Source organism: Ictidomys tridecemlineatus, chromosome 7 (assembly GCF_052094955.1).
Source record: "Ictidomys tridecemlineatus isolate mIctTri1 chromosome 7, mIctTri1.hap1, whole genome shotgun sequence".
NCBI classification, from domain to species: Eukaryota; Metazoa; Chordata; class Mammalia; order Rodentia; family Sciuridae; genus Ictidomys; species Ictidomys tridecemlineatus.
In genome coordinates, this window is record NC_135483.1 from 180697579 (window position 1) to 180724816 (window position 27238).

The 27238-nt window shown below is 39.1% G+C and overlaps 1 protein-coding gene across 9 annotated transcripts in view; it reads left to right on the forward strand.

The window, feature by feature from the left end:
* Nucleotides 1-27238, forward strand: part of Ttll4 (tubulin tyrosine ligase like 4) — a 54555-nt gene that overhangs the window by 4333 nt on the left and 22984 nt on the right. For 7 of the 9 annotated variants that reach the window (XR_013424313.1, XR_013424314.1, XM_078018024.1 and 4 more), the window contains exons 2-6: nt 15147-15236; nt 17659-17884; nt 18936-20528; nt 21883-21992; nt 22355-22418. Coding sequence is in view for 7 of the 9 variants with exons in the window: in XM_078018024.1 (XP_077874150.1) it covers nt 19033-20528; nt 21883-21992; nt 22355-22418 (1670 nt within the window). In the remaining 2 variants the exon portion in view is untranslated. Of the gene's footprint in view, nt 1-15146; nt 15237-15359; nt 15455-17658; nt 17885-18935; nt 20529-21882; nt 21993-22354; nt 22419-27238 lie in introns of all 9 variants that reach the window. The other 2 variants (XM_021729948.3, XM_078018020.1) reach the window with 2 other exon arrangements.

Below are 27238 nucleotides of genomic sequence, written 5' to 3' on the forward strand. Positions count from 1 at the left end.
TTTTAAGACAGGGTATTGCTAAGTTGCCCAAATTCAAACTTGCAATCCTCCTGCTTCAGCCTCCCAAGTTGCTGGGATTATAGGGTTGTGCTGCTGAGGCTGGTGTATATCTCAATATTTATCATATTAGAAACTTAAGTATTAATTCATTTGGATATAATAAGCCTATTAATAGTAAGCCCATTATTAACATAAGTAGTATTTTTAACACAAGTTCTGGTTAGCACAAGTGTGTGTGATGGGGTGTACTGGGGATTAAACCCAGGGGCATTATACTACTGAGTTATGTCCCAGTCTTTTTTATTTTGAGAAAGAGTCTTACTAAGTTGTTAAAGCTAGCCTGGCCTTATACTTGTGATCCTCCTGCCTCTTGAATCTCTGGGATAATAGGCGTGTTCTACCACATCTGGCTTATAACTTACATTTTTAAAATGCTATTGTTTCAAAAATATTAATGAGCAGGGGCTGGGGTTGTGGCTCAGTGGTAGAGCATTTGCCTAGCACACATGGGACACTAGTTTCGATCCTCAGCACCACATATAAATAAAATAAAGATGTGTCAATCTACAACTTAAAAAAAATTAGTGAGCAGAGTAGTATTTTTACAGGGCTCTTTAATGTCAAGCATAATAGAAGACAGCAGGATTTTCATATCTGTTTCTGCATTCACTTTATTGTGGCATGTAGTTTGGTTGAATTTTGTGGAAAATCCAACCTCACAGAGATAGTAAACTGGAAAAGGGAGGAGTATTTCAAGAGCCTTATCAAGGAATTGGGATATTCTTTGATACAACACAAAACAGGGCTGATTTTTTTAAAGATCAGTTGTAGCATGTAATCTAAAATGTTACCAATGAATTTTTCATACTTTGTCACATTAAAATCCATCTGTTTCTTTTTCACTTTGGATCTTTATACCCACACATGACTTTGTAACATCATGTGGTTGATAGTTGGATGATACTGGTTGAGTTATGCAGATCTTCCAAATGTTAACACATTTTATTACATAGTATCAGAAAATCGTATTTGCATAATCACCATAGTTGTTTCAGAAAATTAGTTAAGTACTGGGAAACTGTCAAGCTCCTAGTTGCAGATACAGTTTTGCCAAAATTGGCAACAAATACTGTCAGCTGTTTTCCTTGAGGTGACAGGCTTACTTTGTTTCATTTTCCAGACCATGTCTATCAGATGCCAAAGTCTGAAGAACTATCACTTAGGGCATTCATTCTTTCAAGTAAACATGGTATCTCACAGAAAAATCTTGCAATTCAAATAATCACACAGTGCTTTACTTAAAAAGACCCTTCATCCTCTGTATGCATCATGTCTGTTGTATGTACTTTCTTTTTTTTTTAATTTTTAAATTTATTTTAATTAGTTATACATGACAGTAGAATGCATTTATGTGCTTTGATATATCATACATAAATGGGATGTAATTTCTCATTTTTTGAGTGTACATGTTGCAGAATCATTGGTCATGTAGTTACCTATCATATATACATACAGTAAATAATATTTGTTTCATTCTTCTATCTTTCCTATCCCCACATCCCCTCCTTTCCCCTCCCATCACTTCCCTCTACCTAATCTAAGGTAACACTATTATCCCTAGTTTCCCCCACCTTATTGTTAGTTAGCATCCACATATTAGAGAAAACATTTCGCCTTTGGTTTTGTGTGATTGGCTTATTTTGCTTAGCATGATATTCTCCAACTCGAACCATTCACTGGCAAATGCCATAATTTCACTCTTCTTTAAAGCTGAGTAACATTCCATTGAGTATATATACCAGATTTTCTTTATCCATTCATCTATTGAGGAACACCTAGGCTGGTTCCATAGTCTAGCTATTGCGAATTGAGCTGCTATTAACATTGCTGTGGCTGCATCACTGTATTATGCTGATTTTAAGTCCTTTGGATATAAACCAAGGAGTGGGATGTCTGGGTCAAATGGTGGTTCCATTCCAATTTTCTAAGGAATTTTCATACTGCTTTCCATAGTGATTGCACCAATTTGCAGACCCACCAGCAATGTATGAGTGTACCTTTTTCACTGGCTCTTCACCAACATTTATTGTTGTTTGTATTCTTTAAAAAAAAAAAAAAGTATTTTTTTAGTTGTAGTTGGACACAATACCTTTATTCCATTCATTTATTTTTATGTGGTTCTGAGGATTGAACCCAGGACCCCACACATGTTAGGCGAGTGCTCTACCATTGAGCCACAATCCCAGCCCCTCTTGTCTGTGTCTTGATGATTGCCATTCTGACAGGAGTGAGATGAAATCTTAGAGTAGTTTTGATTTGCATCTCTCTAATTGCTAGAGATGTTGAACACTTTTTCATATATTTGTTGATCATTTGTATTTCTTCTGTGAAATGTCTGTTCAGTTCCTTAGCGCATTTATTGATTGGGTTATGTTTTTTGTTGTTAAATTTGAGTTTTTTGTATATCCTAGAGATTAATGCTTTATTGGAGGTGCATGTGGTTAAGATTTTCACCCAGTCTGTAGGTCTCTCTCTCTCTCTCTACGTTATTAATTGTTTCCTTTGCTGAGAAGAAGCTTTTTAATTTGAATCCATCCCATTTATTGATTCTTGATTTTACTTCTTGCACTGTAGGAGTCTTGTTAAGGAAGTCAGTGGTGAAGATTTGGGCCTATTTTCTCTTCTGTTAGCTGCAGGGTCTCTGTTCTAGTGCCTAAGTATTTGATCCACTTTGAGTTGATTTTTGTGCAGGTTTAATTTAATTTTCTACATATGGATTTCCAGTTTTGCCAGCACCATTTGTTGAATATGCTATCTTTTCTCTAGTGAATATTTTTGGCACCCTTGTCTAGTATGAGATAATCGTATTTATGAGGGTTTTCTCTGTGTCCTTTATTCTGTACCCTTGGTCTACAAGTCTATTTTGGTGCCAATACCATGCCATTTTTGTTACTATGGCTTTGTAGTATAGTTTAAGGTATGGTATTGTGATGCCTCCTGCTTCACTTTTCTTGCTAAAGATTGCTTTAACTATTCTGGATCTCTTTTCCAAACAAATTTCATGATTGCTTTTTGTATTTCTATGAAGAATGTCATTGGAATTTTAATAAGAATTGCATTAAATCTATATAATGCTTTTGGTAGTATGGCTATTTTGACAATTCTGCCTATCTAGGAGCATGGGAAATTTTTTCCATCTTCTGAGGTTTTCTTCAATTTCTTTCTTTAGTATTGTAGAGGTCTTTCACCCTTTTGTTAGATTGACTCTCAGGTTTTTTGTTTGTTTGTTTGTTTGTTTGTTTTGAGGCTATTGTGAGTAGAGTAGTTTTCCAAATTTTTCTTTCAGTGAATTCATTGCTGATGTATAGAAATGCATTTGATTTATGGGTGTTGATTTTATATCCTGCTACTTTGTTGAACTCATTTATTAGTTCTAGAAGTTTTCTGGTGAAATTTTTTGGATCTCCTAGGTATGGAATCATGTCATCAGCAAATAGTGATAGTTTGAGTTGTTCTTTACCTATTTGTATCCCTTTAATTTCTTTCTTTTGTCTAATTGCTCTGGCTAGAGTTTCAAGGATGATGTGGAATAGAAGTGGTGAAAGAGGACATCCTTGTTTTGTTCCACTTTTTAGTGGGAATACTTTTAATTTTTCTTCATTTAGAATGATGCCGACCTTGGGTTTGGCATATATAGCTTTTACAATGTTGAGGTATGTTCCTCCTATCCCTAGGTTTTCTAGTGTTTTGAACATGAAGGTGTGCTGTATTTTGTCAAATGCTTTTTCTGAATCTATTGAAATGATCATATGATTCTTGTTTTTAAGTTTATTGATATGATGAATTACATTTATTGATTTGCATATGTTGAACCAACCCTGTGTCCCTGGGATGAATCCCCCTTGATCATGGTGCACTATTTTTTAAATATGTTTTTGTATATGATTTGCCAGAATTTTATTGAGATTTTTGCATCTATGTTCATCAGGGATACTGGTCTGAAGCTTTTTTTTCCTTGATGTGTCTTTGTCAGGTTTTGGTATCAGGATGATATTAGCCTCATAGAATGAGTTTGGAAGGGTTCCCTCCTTTTCTATTTCATGGAATACTTTTAGGAGTATTTGTGTTAATTTTTCTTTGAAAGTCTTGGAACTTGGCTGAGAATCCATCTGGTCCTAGGCTTTTCTTGGCTGGTAGGCTTTGATGCCATTTTTCTATTTCATTACTTGAAATTGGTCTGTTGAAATCATTATGACCTCCTCATTCAGTTTGGGTAAGTCATATGTCTGTCTTCAATATTTTCTATTTTATTAGAGTATAAATTTTCAAAATAGTTTGTAATTATCTTCTTTACTTCAGATGTGTCCATTGTGATATTTCCTTCTCCATCTTGTATTTTAATAATTTGAGTTCTTTCTCTTTTTCTCTTTGTTAGCATGGCCAGGGGTTTATCTATTTTATTTACTTTTTTAAAGAACCAACTTTTTGTTTTGTCAATTTTTTCAGTTGTTTCTTTTGTTTCGATTTCATCAATGTCCGCTCTGATTTTAATTATTTCCTGTCTTCTACTGCTTTGGGTGTTGATTTGTTTCTTTTTCTAAGGCTTTGAGATGTAATGTTAGGCCATTTATTTGTTGACTTTTTATTCTTTTAATGAATGCACTCAGTGCAATAAACTTTCCTCTTAGTACTGCCTTCATAGTATCCCAGAGATTTTGATATGTTGTATCAGTGTTCTTGTTTACTTCTAAGAATTTTTTTATTTCATCCTTGATTTCTTCTAGTATCCATTCATCACTCAATTGTGTATTATTTAGTCTCCATTTGTTACAGTAGCTTGTATTTTTTATTTTATCATTGATTTCTAATTTCATTCTATTGTGGTCTGATAGAATGCACAGTATTATCTCTGTTTTTTTGTATTTACTAAGAGTTGCTTTGTGGCATAAGATATGGTCTATTTTAGAGAAGGAGCCATGTGCTGCTGAGAAGAAAGTGTATTTACTCATTGTTAGATGAAATATTCTATACATCTGTCTAAATTATTGATTGTATTATTTAGTTCTGTAATTTCCTTACTTAATTTTTTTTTTTTTTTTTTTGAAGATCTGTCCGGTTGTGAGAGAGGTGTGTTAAAGTCACCCAGTATATTGTGGTCTATTTGACTCTTGAAATTGAGAAGGGTTTGCTTGATATACATAGATGCTCCATTGTTTGGGGCATAAATATGTTATGTCCTGCTTATATATATTCTTCCTTTGAGAAGTATGAAATGTCCTTCTTTGTCTGTTTTGATTAACTTTGGTTTGAAGTCTACTTTATCTGAAATGAGAATGGAAACTCTTGCTTGTTTATGTAATCCATGTGAGTGATAAGTTTTTTCTCATCCTTTCACCTTCAGCTGGTGGATTTCTTTGCCCATGAAGTGAGTCTCTTGAAGACAGCGTATCATCCAGTCTTGCTTTTTAATCCAATCTGCCAGTCTGTGTCTTTTGATTGATGAATTTAAGCTATTAACATTCAAGGTTATTATTGAGATATGATTTGTATTCCCTGTCATTTTGATTTATTTCTGGGTTTTGCTTTGTTTTAGTTTCTCATTTGGTTGAATGTCCCTTTAGTGTAGATCCTACCTTTGCTGGTTTTCACTTTTTTTTTTTTTTTTCACTTCATCTTCATTGAATATTTTGTTGGGCATGCTCTGTAGTGTAGGCTTTCTAGTTGTGAATTCTTTTAATTTGTTTATCATGGAATGTTTTAATTTCATCTTCAAATCTGAAACTTAATTTTGCTGGATATAAAATTTTTGGTTGGCATCTGTTTTCTTTCAGAGCCTGAAATATATTATTCCAGGACCTCCTAGCTTTGAGGGTCTGGGTTGAGAAATGAGTTGAGATCTGAATTGATTTCCCCCTATACATAATTTGATTTCTTTCCTCTCACAGCCTTTAAAAATTTTATCTTTATTCTGTATGTTAGTAATTCCATTATAATGTGTCTTGGTGTGGGTCTGCTGTAATTTTTGTACATTTGTATTTGATTTTCCATTCCATTCTTTAGGTTTGGGAAATTTTCTGCTATTATATCATTGAAAAGAATGTGCATTCCTTTGGTTTGTATCTCTGCTCCTTCATCTATTCCAATAACTCTTAAATTTGGTCTTTTCATTTTATTCCATAATTCTTGGATGTTCTGTTCATGGTTTCTTACCATCTTCTCTGTATGTTCAACTCTACTTTCAAAATTAAACATTTTTGTCTTCATTGTCTGAGGTTCTGTTTCCCAAGTGGTCTAGTCTGTTGGTGATACTTTCTACTGAATTTATAATTTGTATACTGATCCCTTCAATTTGAGGATTTCTGCTTGTTTTTTTTTCCCATGACCTCTAACTTTTTATTGAAGTGGTCTTTCACATCCTATATTTTTTCTTTGATTTCACTTCTTATACTCTCCTTTACTTCACATATCAATTTAACTATATACAATCTGAATTCCTTCTTGGACATTTCTTCTACTGTGTTATCAGTGGCTTCTGTTGTTGAAGCATCTTGGTTTGTTTGGGGCGCTTTATTCCTTTGTTTTCCATGTAGTTACTGAGTTTTCCCATCTAAAAGTATGGATCTGGGGGCTGATAGCTCAATTGGTAGCGTGCTTGCTTCTCATGCACAAAGCCCTGGGTTCAATTCCCAGTATCATCAAAAAAATTAAATAAATAAATAAATAAAATACAAATAAATAAATAAAAGTATGGATCTGAGGCAGGATAAATTCTACCCTGTAGCCTATAGTGTCCCTGAAGGTTTCCAGCGCTTCACCTTTACTGGTGAGACCAATATCAACAGCACCCAGTGTACACAATATATAGCATTAAACTTAATAGCTCCCAGTAAGGTGTCTACTGCTTTCTCACATTAAACCAAAATAATAAGTTCAATAACTATCTATGTACAAACAGAATATTGTATGTACTTTCTGTTTGTCCCTTTTGCAGTACCCAGGTCCTCACACATACTAGACAAGTAGTCTACCACTGAGTTCTCCAATTCCCCTACTTCTCATTTTATCCATATTAAGAAGCATCATACTTAAGGGTTTTGAGATTCAGTATGATTTTTGCTGTGTCATCAAGCAGAACTGGCATTCTTTCACTGTGTGGCAAAGAAGTCTATAATAGTAAAGGGTCAAAGTTGGCATTGTCTTGATTCATGGTAAGATGCTGGTTGTTTTTTTTTTTTTTTTTAAGAGAGAGAAAGAGAGAATTTTAATATTTGTTTTTTAGTTCTCAGCGGACACAACATCTTTGTGAGGATCGAACCCGGGCCGCATGCATGCCAGGCGAGTGCGCTACCGCTTGAGCCACATCCCAGCCCGGATGCTGTTGTTTTACTCATCATTGCTTTAACAAAAGCACTGCTGTAAGATCAGCATAGAAAAAAATGTACATTCCATCTTAATTCTGTTATGAAAATAGTTTTGACACAGAAGAATCTCAGTGTCCCCTGAAGGTCTGTGAACTAGGCTTTGAGTGTTGCCACTCCAGTGCTTACCTGAAGAGGAAGGAGTTTCCTTTCACAGCTGATAAAGGTCAAGGCTTTAGGAAGGCTGGCTGCCTGACTATACACAAAGCCTTTTCTATGGTTTGTAGATTTTCCTCCCTCTACTATAGCTGCTGTAATCTGTATCTTTTCCTTAGCTTTGCTCACTTGTTTTGCGTTGCTGAACCATGTTCTGCCAAAGCTTCCTGTGACTTCATGTATCTTCACTTGTGATACTGACGCTTCTTACTATATCTTTGATGCTGACCTTCCTCAGTATGGCTTTAAGTTGCTTGTTCAATTTTCTTTAGGGAGACATAGTTTGGGATTTATCTCAAACTATGAGTCATTTATATCTTCTAACAGCTATTGAAGAGTAGGAGTAATATCAGAGATCTTGGGGATTGCAGAGCCATTTCTGATGTCCTGAGTTCTCCTGTTGAAGGGGAGAAACTTCTGATTGAGGAGGAAAAGAAAACTGCAGATCCCAAGTACCACACACCCTGGTGCAATCTAGGAGAGTGATTTAATCAGTGGGTAATGAATAATTGCTTTTTGTAGAAATAGAAACCTGTCCGAGAAGATCTGGGCCTGTCCCCTAGAGACTTGATGGTTTGAGACAACAGCAATAGGTTCTCTGGCATAGGCCACTAATCCTTCATGCTTGAGGTCACTAATCCTGCCTGCTTGAGGAAACTTGAGATAAAATTACCCCACAGAGATTGGACTGAACAGGTAGTTTATAAATGCAATGGATGTTCAGGTTCTTCAAACTGGATGCTTTCAGAAGGAGAGAATCTGGAGCCAGGGACTTAGATGGGGGTGCCACCACAGCAGCCCTGTACTTGACGATGATGTCTTGGCACTGGGCTAGAAAGGGATGTTTGAGGCCATTTTGTTTTACCTGTAGAAAACTCTACAGTTCTTTACCTCCACTCTTAACCCTTTGGCCAGTGTTTTGTTGTTGTTTATTTTATTTTTAATTTTATTTTTTGTGGTGCTGGGGATTGAACCCAGGGCCCTGTGCATGCAAGGCAAACTCTCCACCAACTGAGCTATATCTCCAGCCCATTTGTTTTATTTTTAATAGCTTTGTGGATATATAATTGTCATTGGACATATCCATCACCCCAAAGTCAGTTGTTTTTAAACTTTGTTCTGGGAAACCATAGTGCCCCATGAAATTGTTGGGGGAGGAGACTTGGGCAGTTACTCTTCACGATTTCTGTCAGAATAGTTCTGTATTTGTTTTCTGTAGATACACAAGAATTTCTTTTAAAACCCATCATTTATATGGCATTACCACATGGAAAGTGGATAGTGGTATAAGATAGTTTTGGCAGAGTATCAAATGGGATATACAATAGGTACTCATGGAGAAGGTGGGGCTTGGGCCAGGTCAAGAAAAAGTAGATAAAATACCATAAGGATTCAGAAGGAAGAGAATTCATGAATAAAGCTTTGCAGATGGGCATCTGAAAGGTTTATTTAGGAGTTTAGAGTAAGTACAATTTATACGACAGAATTCAAGATGGGAAGAAATGAGAATAAGCCTAAAAATATATGTTGTGGATAAACTATGGAGTCTTACAACTCAACCTAAGAAATCTGTTATTTTTTTTTTTTTAATTGACACACACAACAGACTTTGTGGAATGTTTGTAAAGCACACAGATTTACTAGCTGCACTCCAGAACAACTAAATCATCAGTGAAGTTGGGGCTTAGAGGTCAGCGTCCCAGATTATTCTGATGCAGGTGGTTGGTGGACCTCCATGATGTGATCATGGGCAGTTTTTTTTTTTTTTAAGATGTTGATGGACCTCATTTTATTCATTTATTTATATGCGGTGCTAAGAATCGAATCCAGTGCCTCACACATGCTAGGGAAGCGCTCTACCACTGAGCCACAATCCTAGCTCATGGGCAGTTTTTGAAAAGGGAATGACCTGATCAAGCAGTATATGAGCAAAATTATTGCAGAGATTGTCTGCAAGATGAAATTAGGAAGGGCAGACCCTGGAGACCTAAATTTCTGTTTGGATGCTGTTATAGTAAGTCCATATCTGGGATGATGGTGAAATAATAAAAAGAAGAAGAATGTTATGAAGACAGACTCTCATGTTTCATGAGTAGTTTGGCTTTGGCAAAATAAAGGAAAGGGCTGTCCACCACCACTCCCACCCCAGAACTGGGGATACCACCCAGAGGTGCTTTATCACTGAGCTACACCCCCCAACCCCTTTTTATTTTATTTTGAGACAAGATCTGGCTAAGTTGCCCAGGCTAGCTTTGAACTTGTGATCCTCCTGCTTCAGGTATGTGTCACCAAGACCAGGTGAGGAAATAAGGGAAAGGAGGAAGTCAGAAATTACTTAAGTTTTCCTTTTAGGTGACTAGGAGACAGAAGTTTTCATCAAAGGAAGATGGAAGGTCAGGAGTAGAGAGCCAGTTTGATAATGCTGGATTGAAGTGGTTGGATATGAATTTGGACCAAATGGAGTAGGTAGTTGGTGATGTGGACATGAAGCCTGAGAGTGATGTGGCCTATGTGACTATCCTCCTACAGATAATATTTGAAATTATGAGAACAGATAGGTTTGATGTGGGAGAAAGGATAAGAGAGGAATTGTAGAAGATTTTGGAGGGTGCCAAAGAAGAAGAATGGACATCAGCTATAGAAGGAGTTGGGCATAGCTGTGGCAGAGTTAATGTGCCAAGTAAAGAAGTAGCAACCAGGATATGGAGGTAAGGGGGCACACGTTAAAAATGAAGTGGTTCACCTGTGACTTTGCTGGTGTGCTGCTGTGATATGTTATAATAAAAAATTGATATTTGGCCTCTGTCCTTTTTTTTGGGCACATAGTTCCTAATATCCTTTAATCTCCTAAATGAGGAGTGTCTTTTTGTGTGCTAGTTTAGATGACCCTGGCTCCTGGGTAGCCTCTGCATAGGAGGCTGGTTGCCAGGGGAACCAATCATGTGATTAGATGGCTGGAACTTTCAGTCCCACCCCCAATCTCTGGGGAGGGGTGTGGAGCTGAAGTCCAGTTGATCACCAGTGGTTAGTGATTTAATCAGTTGTGCCTGTATAAAGCAACCTTCCTAAAAACCCCAAAGGGCAGGGTTTAGAGAGCTTCCAGATTGCTGAACACTTGCAGGTATGTGGAGGGTAGTGTGGAGGGAAAAGTTTCCTTCAGTTCTGTGAGCTACTCTAGCAAATTATTCACAGCCAAGGAGAGGCTTGGATTTTTAGTTGATTTGTCAAAAGCATGGGTCATAGCCTGAGACTTAATAACTACAATCTGGAATGTGAGCAGTCTGTGTGATTAAGCCCTTAACCTATGGGATCTGAGCTATTTTAAGGCAGATAGTATCAGAATTGAATTGAAGGACACCCAGCTGGTGGCCACTAGAGAACACCTTGGTATGTGTCCCCCACATAGCGCTTTTGTTGACCAGAGGTGAAGTTTTCTGTGTTGTGTTGTAAATTAGCACATTAAAGTAGAAAAATTGTTACTTAGCTGGTCAGAAGTGTTGTAGATGCATTTGTTTATTTAACAAATATTTAATGTGCTCTGTTTATGTTTCTAGGGCTGAGCATACACTGTATAAATATGGTCCCTGTTCTTAAAGAGCTTTCATTCTGGAAGATAGGCAAATAACAAAGAAATGCATAATTAATTGAAATTTTCATTTTACAATATAATAAATAGGTAAGTGATTCATTTATGTAATTCAGATATTAAAATATTAGAAAAGGTATACATAGGGAAATCTCTCTCATCTTGGTGTTTCCAACCCTATTGGTAATCTTTTGTAAAGAATCATTTCTTTGTTTACCCCTTTATTGTATTTTTAGGCAAGTATAAGGAAGTATTAAAATATCACAGGATTAGATAGTAAATGAATGAAATGGAATAAACAGGGTAGTACAATAGGGAATGATTGTGGGTGGGGCAGTATTAGAGAGCATTGACAGGGAGGCCTGTTTAGCTCAATACTGAATGAGGGAACTGAACTGGTCATTTGGGGATCTGATTATTTCAGGAGCAACAAATGTGGTGGAAACATGCCTGGTGAGGAGAGTGGCTCTTGACAAGGTCAGAGAGAGTCCAGTCAGATCACTTGCGCCTTAGCGCATCAGAAGGCTTTAAGCTATGTTTAAAGAGCACTGTGGCCATTGCCTAGAAAACAGATTGTAAGGAGGAGAAAGAGTAGAAGCAAAGGAATCAGCAGGTAAGAGGTGATGGTGGCTTGATTGAGCCAATGACTGGAAATTAGAGACCAGTATTTGAAGCTGGAAAGACCTGTTGATGGACTGAGTGGAAGCGAAGATCTATTGAGGTTAGGGAGAAGTCCTTATTACCCCAGGCATGTTGGGAATTTCTATTACTTGGACACCTGTTCCAGGGCCTGCGGCCCCGATATTCTACCTGGATTTTTTTTTTATTGTCTTTTTTTGTTCAGTTGTAACTTATTTCCTGCCCTTACCTCTAAAAGATTAATTAATTGAGCAAGGGAGGAATATGATTGATTCATTAGTCCTCCTGCCATTCCCCCTGGCATGGCTTTGCTAAAATCTGATGTTCCTGTCTAATTTAAGGAGATTAAAAGATGATGTGTTTCTTCCTTGAATGACAGTGATTACAGAAACTCTTGAGCTTCCTAGAGTTTCCTTGTTTCCATCTCTTTAGTCCCTTTAGTTCTTATCCCAGCCTCTTGGGTTTCTGTTTCTCTGCTTGTTGCTGAGAGCACCTGTTTTTTTTTTTCTGTTGAGGGCAAGATAAGGACTTGGGTTTTACTGGGCAGTGAGGTTTTCATGTAGAATCAGGTTTAAACAGCACTATCCTCTAAGTATTGGAGCCTCCTCTGCCCCCATTATGCATTGATGGACACCAAAGTGCTTCTGTTAAACTTGATCTGTCAGGCTCCAGTGTTTGCCTTCTCCCTTGAACTCCCCTTGAGTCAGAGTTCATTGGTAGGTTAGGATGATATGTGGTGGATGAATATGTGGTATGTGGTGGATGAATAGTTCTTCTTTAGGAGGCTACATTTAAAAGATGTCTGTTGTAGTGAGGTTCCTCATATCAGGCATCTGACTTTTGTTCTTGTACCTTAGGAATGACAGGTGTATTCCCCAGTCAAGCTCACTGTAGGTAATGGAGTAAGGAGCAAATCCATTGGTTTGGCTGTTCACTGGCAAAATCCATTTTTGCCAGTATACTTTTAAAGAAAGTCCAAGTTTATTGTGTGTTACCTGCCTTCTGGTCTGAGGAGAACCAACCTTTCCTTTAAGTAGTAATGACTTAAAACAAAACTTTATTTGGGAAGGACAAAAAAGTTACCAAAAAAAAAAAAAGTACAAAGAATATTACTCTTTACCCAGATTTAATGCCAATATTTTTACCATACTGCGTTATTATTTATTTATGTTCTCTTATAGATATATGTATGGACCGTATCTGAATATTTCTTTAAAACATCCTGAATTTTTGTTAAAACCAGGATATTCTCTTACCTTGCCACAGTGTAACCATCAAATTCAGGAAATTAACATTCATTCAGTATACTGTTATCTGTAGACCTTATTCAAATACTGTCAGTTGTCCCAACAATAGCCTTTGTGTGGCCCAGGATCATACATTGTATTTATTTGTTATGTCTTTTTTTCCTCTAATCTGGAATAGTTTTTTATTCCCAATCATAGAGGAGAAACATCTAGTGTTTCATTATTAAGTATGATATTGGGGGCTGGGGGTGTAGCTCATGATAGAACACTTGCCTAGCATGCATGAGTCCCTGCTCCATCCCCAACACGGCGGTGGGGCTGATATTGGCTGTTCTGATGTTACTATCTTCTGATATCTTCTGATGTTACTATCAAATTTTTAGCACTTCCTTACTTTTTGACTGAACAAGATGTTCTGGGTTTATCTCCTGCTTTTCTTCCACAGCCTTGGAATGAGCCATTTCTCCTGGAGCTCTGGCTCCTCTTATTAACAGATAGTATTTAGAAACAAGGTCTGGGAAGTTGAGTAACAGTCACTTTTTAACTCTTTCACCTAGTGTTTCCAGAAATGCCAACCAGAATCTAATGATAAAAACCATACCAAAATCCTGAAGCAGGGGTTGGGGATTTAGCTCAGTGGCAGAGCACTTGCCTAGCACACGCAAGGGTTCGGTCCTCAGCCCTGGGGGGGGAAAAAGGATTAAAAAACAAACAAACAAACAAAAGTTAACAAAACCCTGAAGCAAAGTTATGGAAAGAAGTTTTGCTTCCCTCATGCCTTCTCCTGGTTTGTCCCAGAGTACTTTTCAGTTGTTCTTTAGTGCCTAGTCACACCTGCAGCTGAAGACTCTAGTTGCTGGTAGTATAATAAATTTCACAAAAGCTCCCAACTAGCAGACAGTTATGTATTTTATAAAAGAACATTGCTTGTCCTAGCTAAAGTCTTGTGGTGGGATAATTATTGCCTGCTCCTTGTATTTTCCCCCTTCATGGAAGCTTATAAAAGGGCTGAGGGAAAAGATGAGATCATTGGGTGCCAGTAAGAAGGAGAGTGGTAACTACCACGCTGCAAATGTTGATTATGGGCCAGGTACTGTGCTTTTATACTTCATGTGAATTTTCTTTCTTTCTTTCTTTTTTTTTTTTTTTGTACTGGGTATTGAACTTGGAGGCACTTACCCCTGAGCCACATCTCCAGCCCTTTTTTTATTTTGAGATAGGGTCTCACTAAATTGCTTAGGCCCTTGCTAAGTTGCTGAGGTTGGCCTTAAACTTGTGATCCTCCCAAGTTGCTGGTGTTACAGGCATGGCCTAATGTGCTGGCTTCATGTCAGTTTTCTAATTTGGTCTGTCACACTAATTTGGTACTCTCTCCTGTCTTTCCCAGAATATTCTAGCTGTGTAGATTCAGCATTGGAATATAATCCACTGCTGACCAGGGCTGAGCTTGGCGGAAGTCACCAGGAGGTGGTAGCTGTTAGTGCAGCATGGCTGGGGGGAAGAGGATTGCTCTGGAGACTTCCTGGAAATTTTGCACAAGTAATACATGTTTTTGCTTTAAAAATTAAGAGAGTGCTGGGGTTGTAGCTCAGCAGTAGAGTGCTTGCCTTGCACATGTGAGGCACTGGGTTTGATCCTCAGCACCACATAAAAATATATAAATAAAGTAAAGATATTATGTCCATTTAAAAAAAAAAAACTTAAAAAAAAATTAAGCAAGACAGATACCTTGAAGTAACATTCCCTTAACATTCCCCTGCTCAGTCCTCATCTCCCTTTCTGCCCTGACCATTAACAGTGGAGTATAGGGGCTGGGGATGTGGCTCAAGCGGTAGCACGCTCGCCTGGCATGCGTGTGGCCTGGGTTCGATCCTGAGCACCACATACAAACAAAGATGTTGTGTCCACTGAAAACTAAAAAATAAATATTAAAATTCTCTCTCTCTCTCCGCTCCCCTCTTTAAAAAAAAACAAAACAGTGGAGTATATATTCTTCTGGACTTTTGGTTTTGCACAGTCTAGTCAAATGTCCTGAGAACTGTCCAGAGAGAATTTTCCTCCAGGTTAGTTCTTCCTAACTTACCTTTATTTGCCTTTCAGCTGGGCGCTTTCCCGTTTGGACCAAGATTGAAGAACTTAGCCACAGAAATATACTTGCTTTCTTCTAAACTTGAACTCTGCAGGCTATAGGTCAGTGTTTGTGCCCTTTTTGCTTCTTAAGTCCTCCTGTTCTCCAGGGATCATATGTAGGAACAAGAAAATGTTAGATCATTGACTCTGTGAAATGTTAGATTATTCAAAGTTATTTTCCAGGTGAGGTGAATTTATTGACTCCTAAAGTGAATTCTTTGCAAGCCTCTAGTTGGACTGTCAGCAAATGGAGGATCCTTTGGACTTAGTCAGAGACAGTAAGTATGAATGCTTTTGCCTATCTTTCAGTGGTGTACATATGTGGCTAAAAGTGTATGTAAACTGAATGAAAATAGTGGAGCTTGTGGTAAGTCCTTTTGTAACTTGCATAATCACCATTGGTTCTTTATGAGTTTATATTTGTGTAAGTTGGGTATTTTTGATGTATCCGTGGCTTCTATGTACACAAATATCTTTCCTTCCTGTTCTTTTCCCTTTGATGCCTTGCCCTAAAATATTGCCTGGGAGATGGGCAATTTATCTTGGAATTAAAGTCATACATATAGAGTGTGTCATTATGGTGCACTTAGAAATTTAAGGGAGTTTGGGAGAAGGGTCTCCCAGATGTTGTCTTGTAAGCCAAGAGTATACCACAGGGATGGGCTTGATGACCTTGCAAAAAACTGCCTCTGAGTTTTGTGGTATTTGGTTGCCAGACATTCTTTGCCTGTCTGGGCTTTGATTTTATGGCAGAACTCACTATTTTTGGTGCATTAGCTTTTGGAACTATTTTTTGTTTTTCAACTTCTTAGATTTTGGATCTTCTACAGCTTTCTTAAGTCTTGCTACTAAGCACTCCTGTAGCCACTGGACAACACACAGGCAAAGGTGGCTGTGGCAGAGGTTGGGGGCCTAGGACAAAGTCTGCCTGAATGTTCTAGCTAGGTTTCTGCTTCTCATTATATGAGGTTTTAATATCATTAGGAATTTTACAAGGAGAAAGAAGGAAGCTACTTTTAGCAATCATCATGTCTTTGTGTAAGCAGATACTAATTCTGAACCAAAAACAGTGAAACCAGTTTGGAACCCTTGTATATGATAACTGTTGTGGAATGTTACTATTTACTTCATGTTCTTGGAGCTACTCACTGCTGAGTGTGACACAACAAATTTGTTTTTTGCTCAGCATTACCTGACAACCATCTTAGCCAATCCTGGATGTCTCTGACTAGCTGAGGAAAGAATTTAGCAACATCTTACCCACTTGGTCCTTGCTGCAGATATCTTTCTTTAGGAATACAGGTGCTGCTTCTTCAAGTTGGCGTCCTATACATCATAGTCTCCTCTGTGACAGGAGACTAGGAATGGAAATAACTGTTGCAGAGACATGAGCTCTGAAATCCCATCAGTTGGAGAAAAGAGAAGTCACTGTACTCTGGCTCTCATTGGCCAAGTTGGCCTGCTTCACACTGTGTGGGATCAGGCCACCCAAAGCTTCTAGGAGGGTGGGAGTTTGTTCTTAGCCTTCTTCCTCCTTGTTTGGATTAAAAGGCAAGCCAATTGGGTGAAAGACTCCTTGTGTCCAGTGTTCCTGGCACTAGGATTCACATGGTGGAAATCAGGCAAAACTGAGCACTGTGTGGCAACAGAGGAATTCTTCACCCAGCCCTGAGGTATTATGCAGTGAGTGCTGATGGCTGCAGGGGAATATGGGATTGTCTGTGGCATCAATGAGACAGCAGTGGTGTGCTCCTGCGGACTTCACCCATGAAGGCCTGGACCAGCGCTTAGAAAGGCCTGAAAGTCTGAAGAAGCATGATGCACATGGGGAATCATGAGTGGGATTGTTTTTCAGGGGATACCAGCGTGAATTTTGATTTTCTTAATGCTTTTCTCCCATCACTTTGGTGTATCCATTTTGTTACACTGGTAGGGCAAACATGTGAATCTTGAACGTACATAACACACATATGCACATGTGCAGTCTTGTGAAGAGGCAGGATTTGCCTCTTCCTGTTGTGTGTTTCTCTATCATATATGCACAGGGTAATTGTCCCATTTACAGTGTTTCCATAGTTAGGACTTCTATAGAGATCTAGTTTATGTCACCTCATTTTGAGGTTAAGCTGGCCTCAATATCTGGTCTTAGATTTATGCTGCTTTTAGCCCACCATCATTTTGAATATTGGTGAGTGATGTTGTGACTTTTTGTACTCTCCTCAAGAAAGAGTTCAATGGAAGTCAGCCTTTTTAGGAAAAGAAGGTGACATCACGTGGCTTTTGCAGGCTGTTTGTGTGTGTCGTCCTTTCCTCACTAGCTTCTTTGAAAACACCTGATGAGGATAGCATCATTTAGAATTATCCCACATGTCTGACTTCTTATAGATAGGCTTGGTTATCCCCCTCCCGTGCTGCAGTGAAAGCAAACACACCTTTCTCTGCGTTTGTGAAAGCTGGAGAATATTTTGTGAATTTGATTTAGAAAGAGAGTGACCATGCTGAAGAGATTAAGACTCAGAACTACAAGGCTGGTTCAAAGATTCTGCATGAGAGGAAACGATGAATGAGAAGACAGACTTTCTATCCCCAAGAGCAACCCAAACTGACGTCTGGGCTCTGGAGTAAAGAAAGCTTTTCTCCTCTTCTTGCCTCTTCATTCCACTCCCTGAACACTCCTGTCCATTGTGGCTGCTGGGAATAAAGTCACTGTAAGTAAAAATAATGTTGGTGTTTAGTTCCATTTTCTTTCTTTTTCCTATTAACATGTTGTTAGGGATTTAAGTGTATGGCTGGCAAGATTCATTTTTTTAAAAAATATTTTTTACTTATACATGGACAGAATATCTTTATTTTATTTTATTTTTTTAAAGAGAAAGAGAGATTCTTTTTTTTTTTTTAAGAGAGAGTGAGAGAGGAGAGAGAGAGAATTTTTTTAATATTTATTTTTTAGTTTTTGGCAGACACAACATCTTTGTATGTGGTGCTGAGGATCGAACCCGGGCCGCACGCATGCCAGGCGAGCGCGCTACCGCTTGAGCCACATCCCCAGCCCAGAATATCTTTATTTTGTTTATTTATATTTATGTGGTGCTGAGGATTGAACCTAGTGCCTCCCATGTGCAAGGCTATGTTCTGCCACTGAGCCACATCCCCACCCCAGCCGGCAAGATTCTTGAAGAGATGAAATTTCTGTTTTAGGTCCAGAATAAACTCCAAGGTTAGCAGGGGAATTCTCACTTCTATCTGAACTTGTCCTGCTTAACTGTAAAAAGCAGGCTGAATTAGGGGTAGCTGAGAGCTAGATTAGGGAGAAATAGAGGTCAAATTCATTCTCAAATAATCTTTTGAGCTTTCAGAACTGGTGGGTGAGAGGAAGATATTGGCTCTTCTCTGCCACTTCTAGACTTGCCTCTTTCCTAGCCATGCTGGTTTTAGGTGAGGGGATGTGGCCCCTCATGGAGAATTATGTATGGTGAGACAAAGATATTTCCTTTTTTTTGGAGAGGAAGGCACACTTTCTGAGTGAGATAGGTGGACACACTGAGCAGCCTTGGAATTAAGTCTGGTTGGATGAGGGCATCAGGAAGACCACTGGGAATTCCCTGGAAACATAGGGTTCTTCTCCCATGGCCCCAAATGGTGACCAAGACTGGTTGCCTAAGAAATGCTGAGTGGGACTTGTTGCTTACCTGAGGACCACTCTAGTATACTTTCCATCCTCCCAGGAATACAGCATTCCTAACCCTCTCTCCCCTGCAGTTGACAGACTTCAAAGATGAAGCTGTTGCTATTGGAGATGTGTGGCACCTTACCTGAGCCAGGCCTTGAGGCCATGCGGCCATGATGTAGGCCCCTCATGGCCTCAGCAGGAGCAGAGCACTACAGTATTGGCCTCCGCCCGGGAAGCAACTTCAAGCAGCGAGGTTCCTCAGGCACAGTACCTGCTCCACCACCTGAGAAACCGTCAGAGTGCAAAGTCTGGTCACAGGCCCATCAGCAGGTGAAGCCAATCTGGAAGCTGGAGAAGAAGCACGTGGGCACACTGTCAACGGGGCTGGGCTCAGGCCTCTTAGGGGTTCCACCCCAGCCAACCTATTTCTTTTGTCCCAACACTTTATGTAGCTCTGGGACCACAACCGTCATTGCAGGTCATAGCACCTCCTGTTACCTGCACTCTCTCCCAGACTTGTTCAGCAATACCCTGCTGTACCGCCGTTCCAACAGTAGGCACAAACCATACCAGCAATTGGAGTCTTTCTGCTTGCGCTCAAGCCGATCAGAAAAAAAACCTTTTTCTTTCCCTCAGAAGAGTCTCCCTGTCAGTCTCACTGCCAGTAAAGCCACTTGTTCCACAGTCTTCCCCATGGCTCAGCCCATGGCGTCCTCATCTACAGATCCATACCTCTTACTGGCAGCAGCTGGGGAAAGCCCTTCAAGGAGGAGTCTGGCCTCTGCCATCTCAGGGAAGATCCCATCTCCACTGTCCTCTTCCTACAAGCCCATGCTGAACAATAATTCCTTCATGCGCCCAAGTAGCACTAAAGTGCCTTTATCTCAGGCTGTAGAGGGCCTGAAGTCAGTATCCTCACCCAAGATCCAGCCTATCTCCTGGCATCATTCAGGGGGTACAGGAGACTATGCACCCCAGCCTGTTGATCATAAGGTGCCCCAAAGCACTGGCACTGTCCTAGAGGATGCCACTGCCCATATCACCCCTGCTACTCTGTCTACCCCTAGCTCCCTCAACACATCCACCACCAGTGTTGCCTCTTCTCAGTATAGCCAGAATAAATTAGCCTTGAGGACAGAGCCACATCCCTACGTCCTGGATGACAATTCAGATTCCCAGGCTCCAGCTAAAGAGGTTCGTTTCACAGAGGCTGTGAGGAAATTGACTGCAAAAGGTTTTGAGAAGATACCACGACAAGGCTACCAGTTTGAACAGTCTTGTTTTGTGAACCCCAGCCTCCAGTGGAACCTTCTGAACAGGAGCAGGCAGTGGAAACCTGTAGCTGGCCAGCAGTTTCCTCAGGAGGATGCTGGATCAGACAGTAGGAACCTTCCTGGTGCCTCGGATACCGTGGGGTTGGACAGTACAGTCTTCTGTACCAAAAGGATCAGCATTCACCTCCTTGCCTCACATGCCAGTGGGCTCAGTCCCAGCCCTGCCTGCGAGTCTGTAGTTGATCCCCCACCACCTAGAGAAGATAAAACTCCTGTTCCCCCTCCTCTCCTTCAGCCCCTTGGGGTAGCTGAAGTGGCCACCCATCTGTCTTCCATCCATCTGGGCCAACCTGGAAAGGAGGAACTTGAGAAAGGCAGGGAGCTGGCCTTACCTGCTAGGGATATTGGGTAAGTAGAAGAATGTTTTTGGTTCATTTAGAGCAGTACAATGTGTATACCATAATGGTGATACTGACCCAGTTACCTCTGAAGGTTGGTTTTATTTTTTAACTGTCTCAGAATTTTTGACTTTGATTTTAGGACAGGGATCAGGAAACTAGCTTGTAGACCAAATCCTGCTTGTTGCCTACTTTTTGAAATACAGTTGTATTGGAACACAGCCAGGGCCATTTACTTCTATTGTCTGTGGCTGCTTATTTTTTTTTTAATTTATTTTTTAGTTGTAGTTGGACACAATACCTTTACTTCATTTATTTATTCTTATGTGGTGCTGAGAATCGAACCCAGGGCCTTGCATGTGCTAGGCGAACGCTCTACCGATGAGCCACAACCCCAGCCCCTTTGTTTTGTTTTGATTTCTGGTACTGAATGGTGAATCCAGGGGCATTTTAACACTGAGCTACATCCCTATTCATTTTTGTTTTTTATTTTGAAACAAGATCTCACCAAATTTCTCAGGGTCTTGCTAAGTTGCTAAGGCTGATCCCAAACTTAGGATCCTCCTGTCTTGACCTTCTGAGGTGCTGGGATTACAGGGCTTATGGTGGCTGCCTTCTAGTTACAACATTTGGGTTGAATAGTTGTGACAGATTGAGTGGCCTGCAAAACTAAAAATATTTACTCTTTTGTCCTTTAGAGAAAGAATTTGCTAGCCCCTATTTAGGTTATATTCAGGAGAGAAATAAGAATTCCAGATACCAGGTATTGGGATCTGTGGCTTTTCTACTTATTCCAAATCAAATCATGTTCCCAAGTATTGCTGGTATGACAGCCAACCATTCAGTCAGGACATAGACACAGCTGATTCCTTCTCTTGTGTCTTGTTACTTTTCTGGAATTTTGGTTTGCCAAGTCCTTCTGAGTTCCCAGTGAGCAACCTGGGAACATTTGAAGATATTCATTTATATGCAGAGTTTTTCCACTTACATATTATGAAGTAAGGGACTTCAAAGAAAATGGAAGAGGTAATGCTACTGTATAGGTGGGGGATGTAAAGAACTATGGCTAGATGTGAACTTTGAGGGCAAGAGAAATGAGTTTGAGATCCAGGCAGGACATAGCAGATTGGTGACAAGGAGGAAACAAATACTGGGAGATAAAAGAGAAATGAAGCTGCATGTAGTGGCACATGCCTATAATCCTGGTGATTTGGGAGACTTAGCAAGATTGAAAGTTCAAGGCCAGCCTTAGCACCTTAGTGAGACCCTGTAAAATTAAAAAATAGAAAGCAATAGGAAATGAGACTCTTAACTGTGACATCTTATGGAGTTGGTTGGGCTGGGGGCATGATTCTTTCTTTTAGTTCAGCAGCTAACCTCCAGCCAGACCAGGTTGAGGCTGAAGATACAGAAGAAGAACTAATAGATAGTTTGGAGGACTGCTGCAGCCATGACGGGAATGAAGAGGAGGAGGGTGAGTAGGGAGCCCTTTTCCTCCATGTGAGATTGGTTGCAGTCTCCTAGGAAGGGGGCTAACAATTATGTGCTGTGCTTGACTCATATTATCACCCTCATTAATCATCTGCTTTGGGGGACTTACTGGAGCTTCTGGAGGACTCTGGTCCCTAATTGTCCTGTCCCATCAGTCTTCTCTCTGCTGCTCTTGAGCACAAGAAAGGCAAAGCAAGGTAGAGGGTAGTGTCATGGCTTCCAGAGCAGGGCTGAATGTATATGTATATGTATATTCACGGAATATTCTACGAAGAGCTGTATAGGCTTGGTGGGTGTATGTGGCAGTCTCTTCCAGTTGAAACTTCTCTTCTCTTCTTCCCACAGGAGACTCAGAGTGCTCCTCACTAAGTGGTGTCTCCCGCAGCGAGTCGGTGGCAGTGATCTCTCGGTGAGTGTCAGTTGTGTAGATCATTGGTACATATTCATTTTTTTGTCTTTTCAAGATCATGAAATGTGTAACCCTATTTGCCTGGCGAACCCTAACTCATTTTCCCCCAATTGTTACGTTTGTTACTTTAGTTTTTGAACAGGGAGCTAGTGGGAGACCAGATGTACACTTGTCAGTTGGGTTTAAAAACAGTACCATGTTTCTGGTTTTGAGGCTCCAAGAAATTGTTCAACTAAAAGACAAATATTTCAAGAAGTGTTTAAGAAATGAATAACCAATTAAATTAAATTTAAAATTCTTTTTCATCTACCTTTGAATGGAGTCTGAGGTTCATTCCTAACTAAGGAACCAAAAAAAGTCAATCTCTTAACAAAAATCCTGGGTGGGAGTTGAGGGAAAGGAAGGAATGCAGGACTATAAAGAAATGTCTATAAAGGAGGGCATTCATTCCGTGGAAGATTTTTTAGAACTTGGTAAAGGATCATTTAAACTATCTTCAACATTCTCCACCATAATCTCATATTCCCCAAACCATTTCCAGCTTGGCCTCAGAATGAGGCTTTGTCTTATATAAATGTATGTGTGTATATACACATATATAAAATATTAATGTACTTATTGAATATATTTATATATAATTATATATTTACATATTATATATTTACATATAATTTATATATTTATATATATTTATAATACATATACAATCATATATAATCGATACAAACCCCCCCACACACACATGTATGTGTTTTGGTACGAGGGATTAAACCCTGGGGTGTTTTACCACTGAGGTACATACACAGCCACCCTGCCTCTTTTATTTTTGAGACAGGGTCTTGGTAAGTTGCTTAGGGCCTTGCTTACTTGCTGAGGCTGGCCTTGAACTTGCAGTTCTCCTGCCTCAGCCTCTCAAGGCTTTGGGATTACAGGTGTGTGCCACCACACCTGGCATATTTTTTATTAAGTATTAAAAAAGAACCCCCAAATGTACTAAACATAATTTTTTTCTTTTAAAAAATTTCTACTGAAAATACAAATATAGAATATTGTTGTATTATTTTTAGTTCAAAAATATTTATTCTAATTTCTAATTAAAATCTAGCCATATATGTCAATGCTTGTCCAACACGTGGAACATCTGCTCTGGTTGCTTTTCTTTGTGTCAGCTTACCTTAGGGAGACCTGAGAGAAAGCTTTCCACACTGTGGTGAATATGGGCAAGGTTAGGTGTGTCTCCATGATGCTATGGCAGCAGCTGTACCACCTGTAGAGCCCTAAGACAGCCCAGTGAGGCAGACCTGTCTGGAAAGTGGGAGAGAGCGAATTGGGACTTTCTCTGAAGGTGGACAGAAGTTCTGTCACAGATACTTGAGTCTAATCTGTGAATTGTTACTTCTGACTTAACACATCCTCCTTTCAGAAAAGCAAAACTCCTAGTTATAAATCAATTAAGTAACTCCATTCTCCATAAGAGAAGAATATATAGCTTGGAATTGGTTTGGTGTCCTGTCTTTTTCATACTTAAGAATGATTTGTGTTTATCTGTAGGCCTGCTTCAGGACAGCTACACAACCCTTTATCTAGACGTTTGATATGTAAAATAAAATTCATTGTCTGGTAATATAGTTCAAAGGGAGAGCACATGCAAGTGTGAGGGAGGACCTGGGTTCAGTCCCCAGCACCATGGGAATAAAAAGAAATAAATTCACATAAGATGTGTGTTAATTATTTAGTTCATTAATTCATTAATTCCTACAAATTTTACACATCTTCCTAGCAATATGAGGCTTTAAACAGGGTTTTCAAGAAAATGAAGATTGATGGATTCCAAACCACTGTGGTGCATGTCTGTAACCACGGTGATTTGTTAGGCTGAAGTAGGATCAGAAATTCAAGACCTGCAGCAATTTAGCAAGACCCTGTCTCAAAATAAAAAAATAACTATATTTAAAAAATAGAACTAGTGATATAGCTTAATAGTAAAGTGCCCTTGCATTCAATCCCAGTACCAAAAAAGAAAATAAAGATAATTAAAATGAGAAATGCTTTTGGATTGCCAAAAAAATCTTAACTTTTTTCCTCTTTTATCAAACATTTTTACATTTATTATAGCACATTTGGAAAGATCACTGCCTTTATTTTTCTACACAGTGGTTCCCCGTACCCCTCCACATTAGTTGGTTGTTTGACTCTTTTTTTTTTTTTTAGTTGCCAATGGATTTTTCACTTTATTTGTTTATTTATTTGTGGTGCTAAGGATGGAATCCAGGCTCACACATGCCAGGCAAGTGCTCTACCACTGAGCCACAACCCTAGTCCATGGTTGACTTTTTTGAGAAGGGGTCTTGCTGTGTTTCCAGACTGGCCCCAAATTCCTCGACTTAACTCATCCTCCCACTTCCCACCAATAGCTTTATTACATTTCCTGCTGTTGCCCCCCCCACCCCTAGAATAATGTAATTTTAGAGATGGCTGTCATCAAGTCCAATGAAAAAATTTAGGACCAGAGAAGTTAGTCTTTCAAGATCATAGATTGTAGCCTTCCTAGACAAAAAGTCAGGTGTCTCGGGGGTAAGCCACTACTCTTGAGAGGCAGCTAACAAAGGCTTTCTCCTCTTTGGTTTTAATTAAACTTTTAAATTTAAGGTAATTGTAGACTCATATGCAGTTGTAAGAAATTAACAGAAAGATCCTTTGTATTATTTATCCAGTTTCTCTCATGTTGTAACTTGTTGCAAAACAACAGTAAGACGTAGCATAATATTATTATTGAAGGAAGTTAACATTGACAGGGGTAAGGTACAGAATATTTCTATCACTGCAAGAATCCCTCCTGATTCCCTTAAGTGACACCTATACTCTCATCCGCTTGCCCGTAACTCACTAGTTTCCATTCCTGTAATTTTGTTATTTCAAGAATGTTACACAAATGGAGTGATATCAGTATCTAACCTTTTGGGATTGGCTTTTCTTCACTTAGCAAGTTGTTTAGAGTCGAATCCAGGTCATTGCATGTATTAGTAGTTCATTTTTTGCTGTTGTTGCTGAGTAGTATTCCATGATATAGATAGATATACCACAGATTTTGTTTTGTTTTTAAACATCCACCTGTTGGAAGAAAATTTGGGTTGTTTCCAGCTTTTGGCTATTGTTGTGAATAAAGCTGCTATGAACAATCATGTAGATTTTTTCCTTTTTCTTTTTCTGTAATGTACATATTTTTATGTGAGCAAAATAAATACTTGGGAGTTCAGTTTTGGTCATATGATAGTTGCATGTTTAGTTTTTTAGGACACTGTCAGAACTATTCTAGGGTGACTATCTTTTATATTCCTGTTTTTGTTTCTGTATCTTTACTCATTCCTCTTGATTTTCAACAATCTTAAATTCTGATGCTCAGTCTTTGAAGGAAAATCTTTGGGAAATGAGGAATAGAGTGAATTCATTGGAATTATTTACCTAGGAGTTAGTATTTAATTTGACCCAATAAAATAAAAATCCTTTAAAATCTGGAATGTTGAAGTATTTTATATATAATACTTATTCCTACCATACTGAAAATGATAATAGGTAAAATGACTTTTTTTTTTTTTAATAGTTTTTTCAGTGCTGGGAATCAGAACCAGGAACTTGTGTGATAGGCAAGCACTCTACCACTGAGCTATACTCCCAGCCCAAAAGTGACTTTTTAAAAGATAAAAATCAAATTTTTTAATATTTGTGGATCATAGCAGCTCAGTGTAGAAGGGAATGACTGTTTTCTCCATTCTTTAAAGATGTGATCTGTTCCAGTTGGCTTGTACTGATAGATGGTTGAAGTGTTCACTATTTTGACTACCTTTGAGGTAGCTCTGGCTGAGCCATTGCTAGAACAACAGTAAACATCGCCATGGTCTGCTGGCCCAGCATCCTGGCTTGTGCGTCCATGAGATCTAGAACTGTATGGCTCTGTCATGTGAAAGTCCAGTTTCATAAGCTATCTGTGCCTTCATATGAACCTAATACAAAACAGTTACAAGTATCATTGTTTCTTTTCTTCCTGTTGCTTTTTCCCCTTTTTCTTTTTTAAAATTTCTATATCTCTTCTTTTCGGGGGAAGGGGATTTACTGGATATTGAACCCAGGTGTACTCTGTCACTGAGCCACATCCCCAGCACTTGTTTTATTTTATTTTAAGACAAGGTCTCACTAAGTGGCTTAGAGTCTGCCTAAATTGCTGAGGCTGGCTTTGAACTTATGATCCTCCTGCCTTGGCCTCCTAAGCCACTGGAATTACAGGTGTGTGCCACCATGCCTGGCTTTATACCTCTTCTTTGATCTTTTATTGTTTTCTTCTTTTGATTATCCATATTGTTCTTTTTTTCTCCTCATCTAGCTCTTTATCTTAGTGTAGCAGTTTTCTATTTGTGTCCTGTCAGACTCATTCCCTCTTTGAGAACTACAAGGAGATTCCCAGCCTGTGGCTTGTCACAGGAAGTTTTGGAGATGTATTATCTAATGAAGTGGAAAATCTTGTCTCTAGGTAACTTTTAATGGTGTGGCTGTATGTAGGATAGCTCTAGCATCTTACGGATTCATATTTGCAAAATAATTATTGAACACTTGTCTTTTCAGAATCATTATATCTAACTAGGTGCAGTGGTACATTCCTATAGTCCCAATGTCTTTGGAGGCTGGGGCAGGAGGATTACAAGTTCAAGGCCAGCCTCAGCAACTTAGCAAGGCCCTAAGTAATTTAGCGAGACCCTTTCTCAAAATAAAATATTAAAAGGGCTGGGGAAGTGGCTGAGTGGTAAAGTACCCCTGGGTTAGATCCC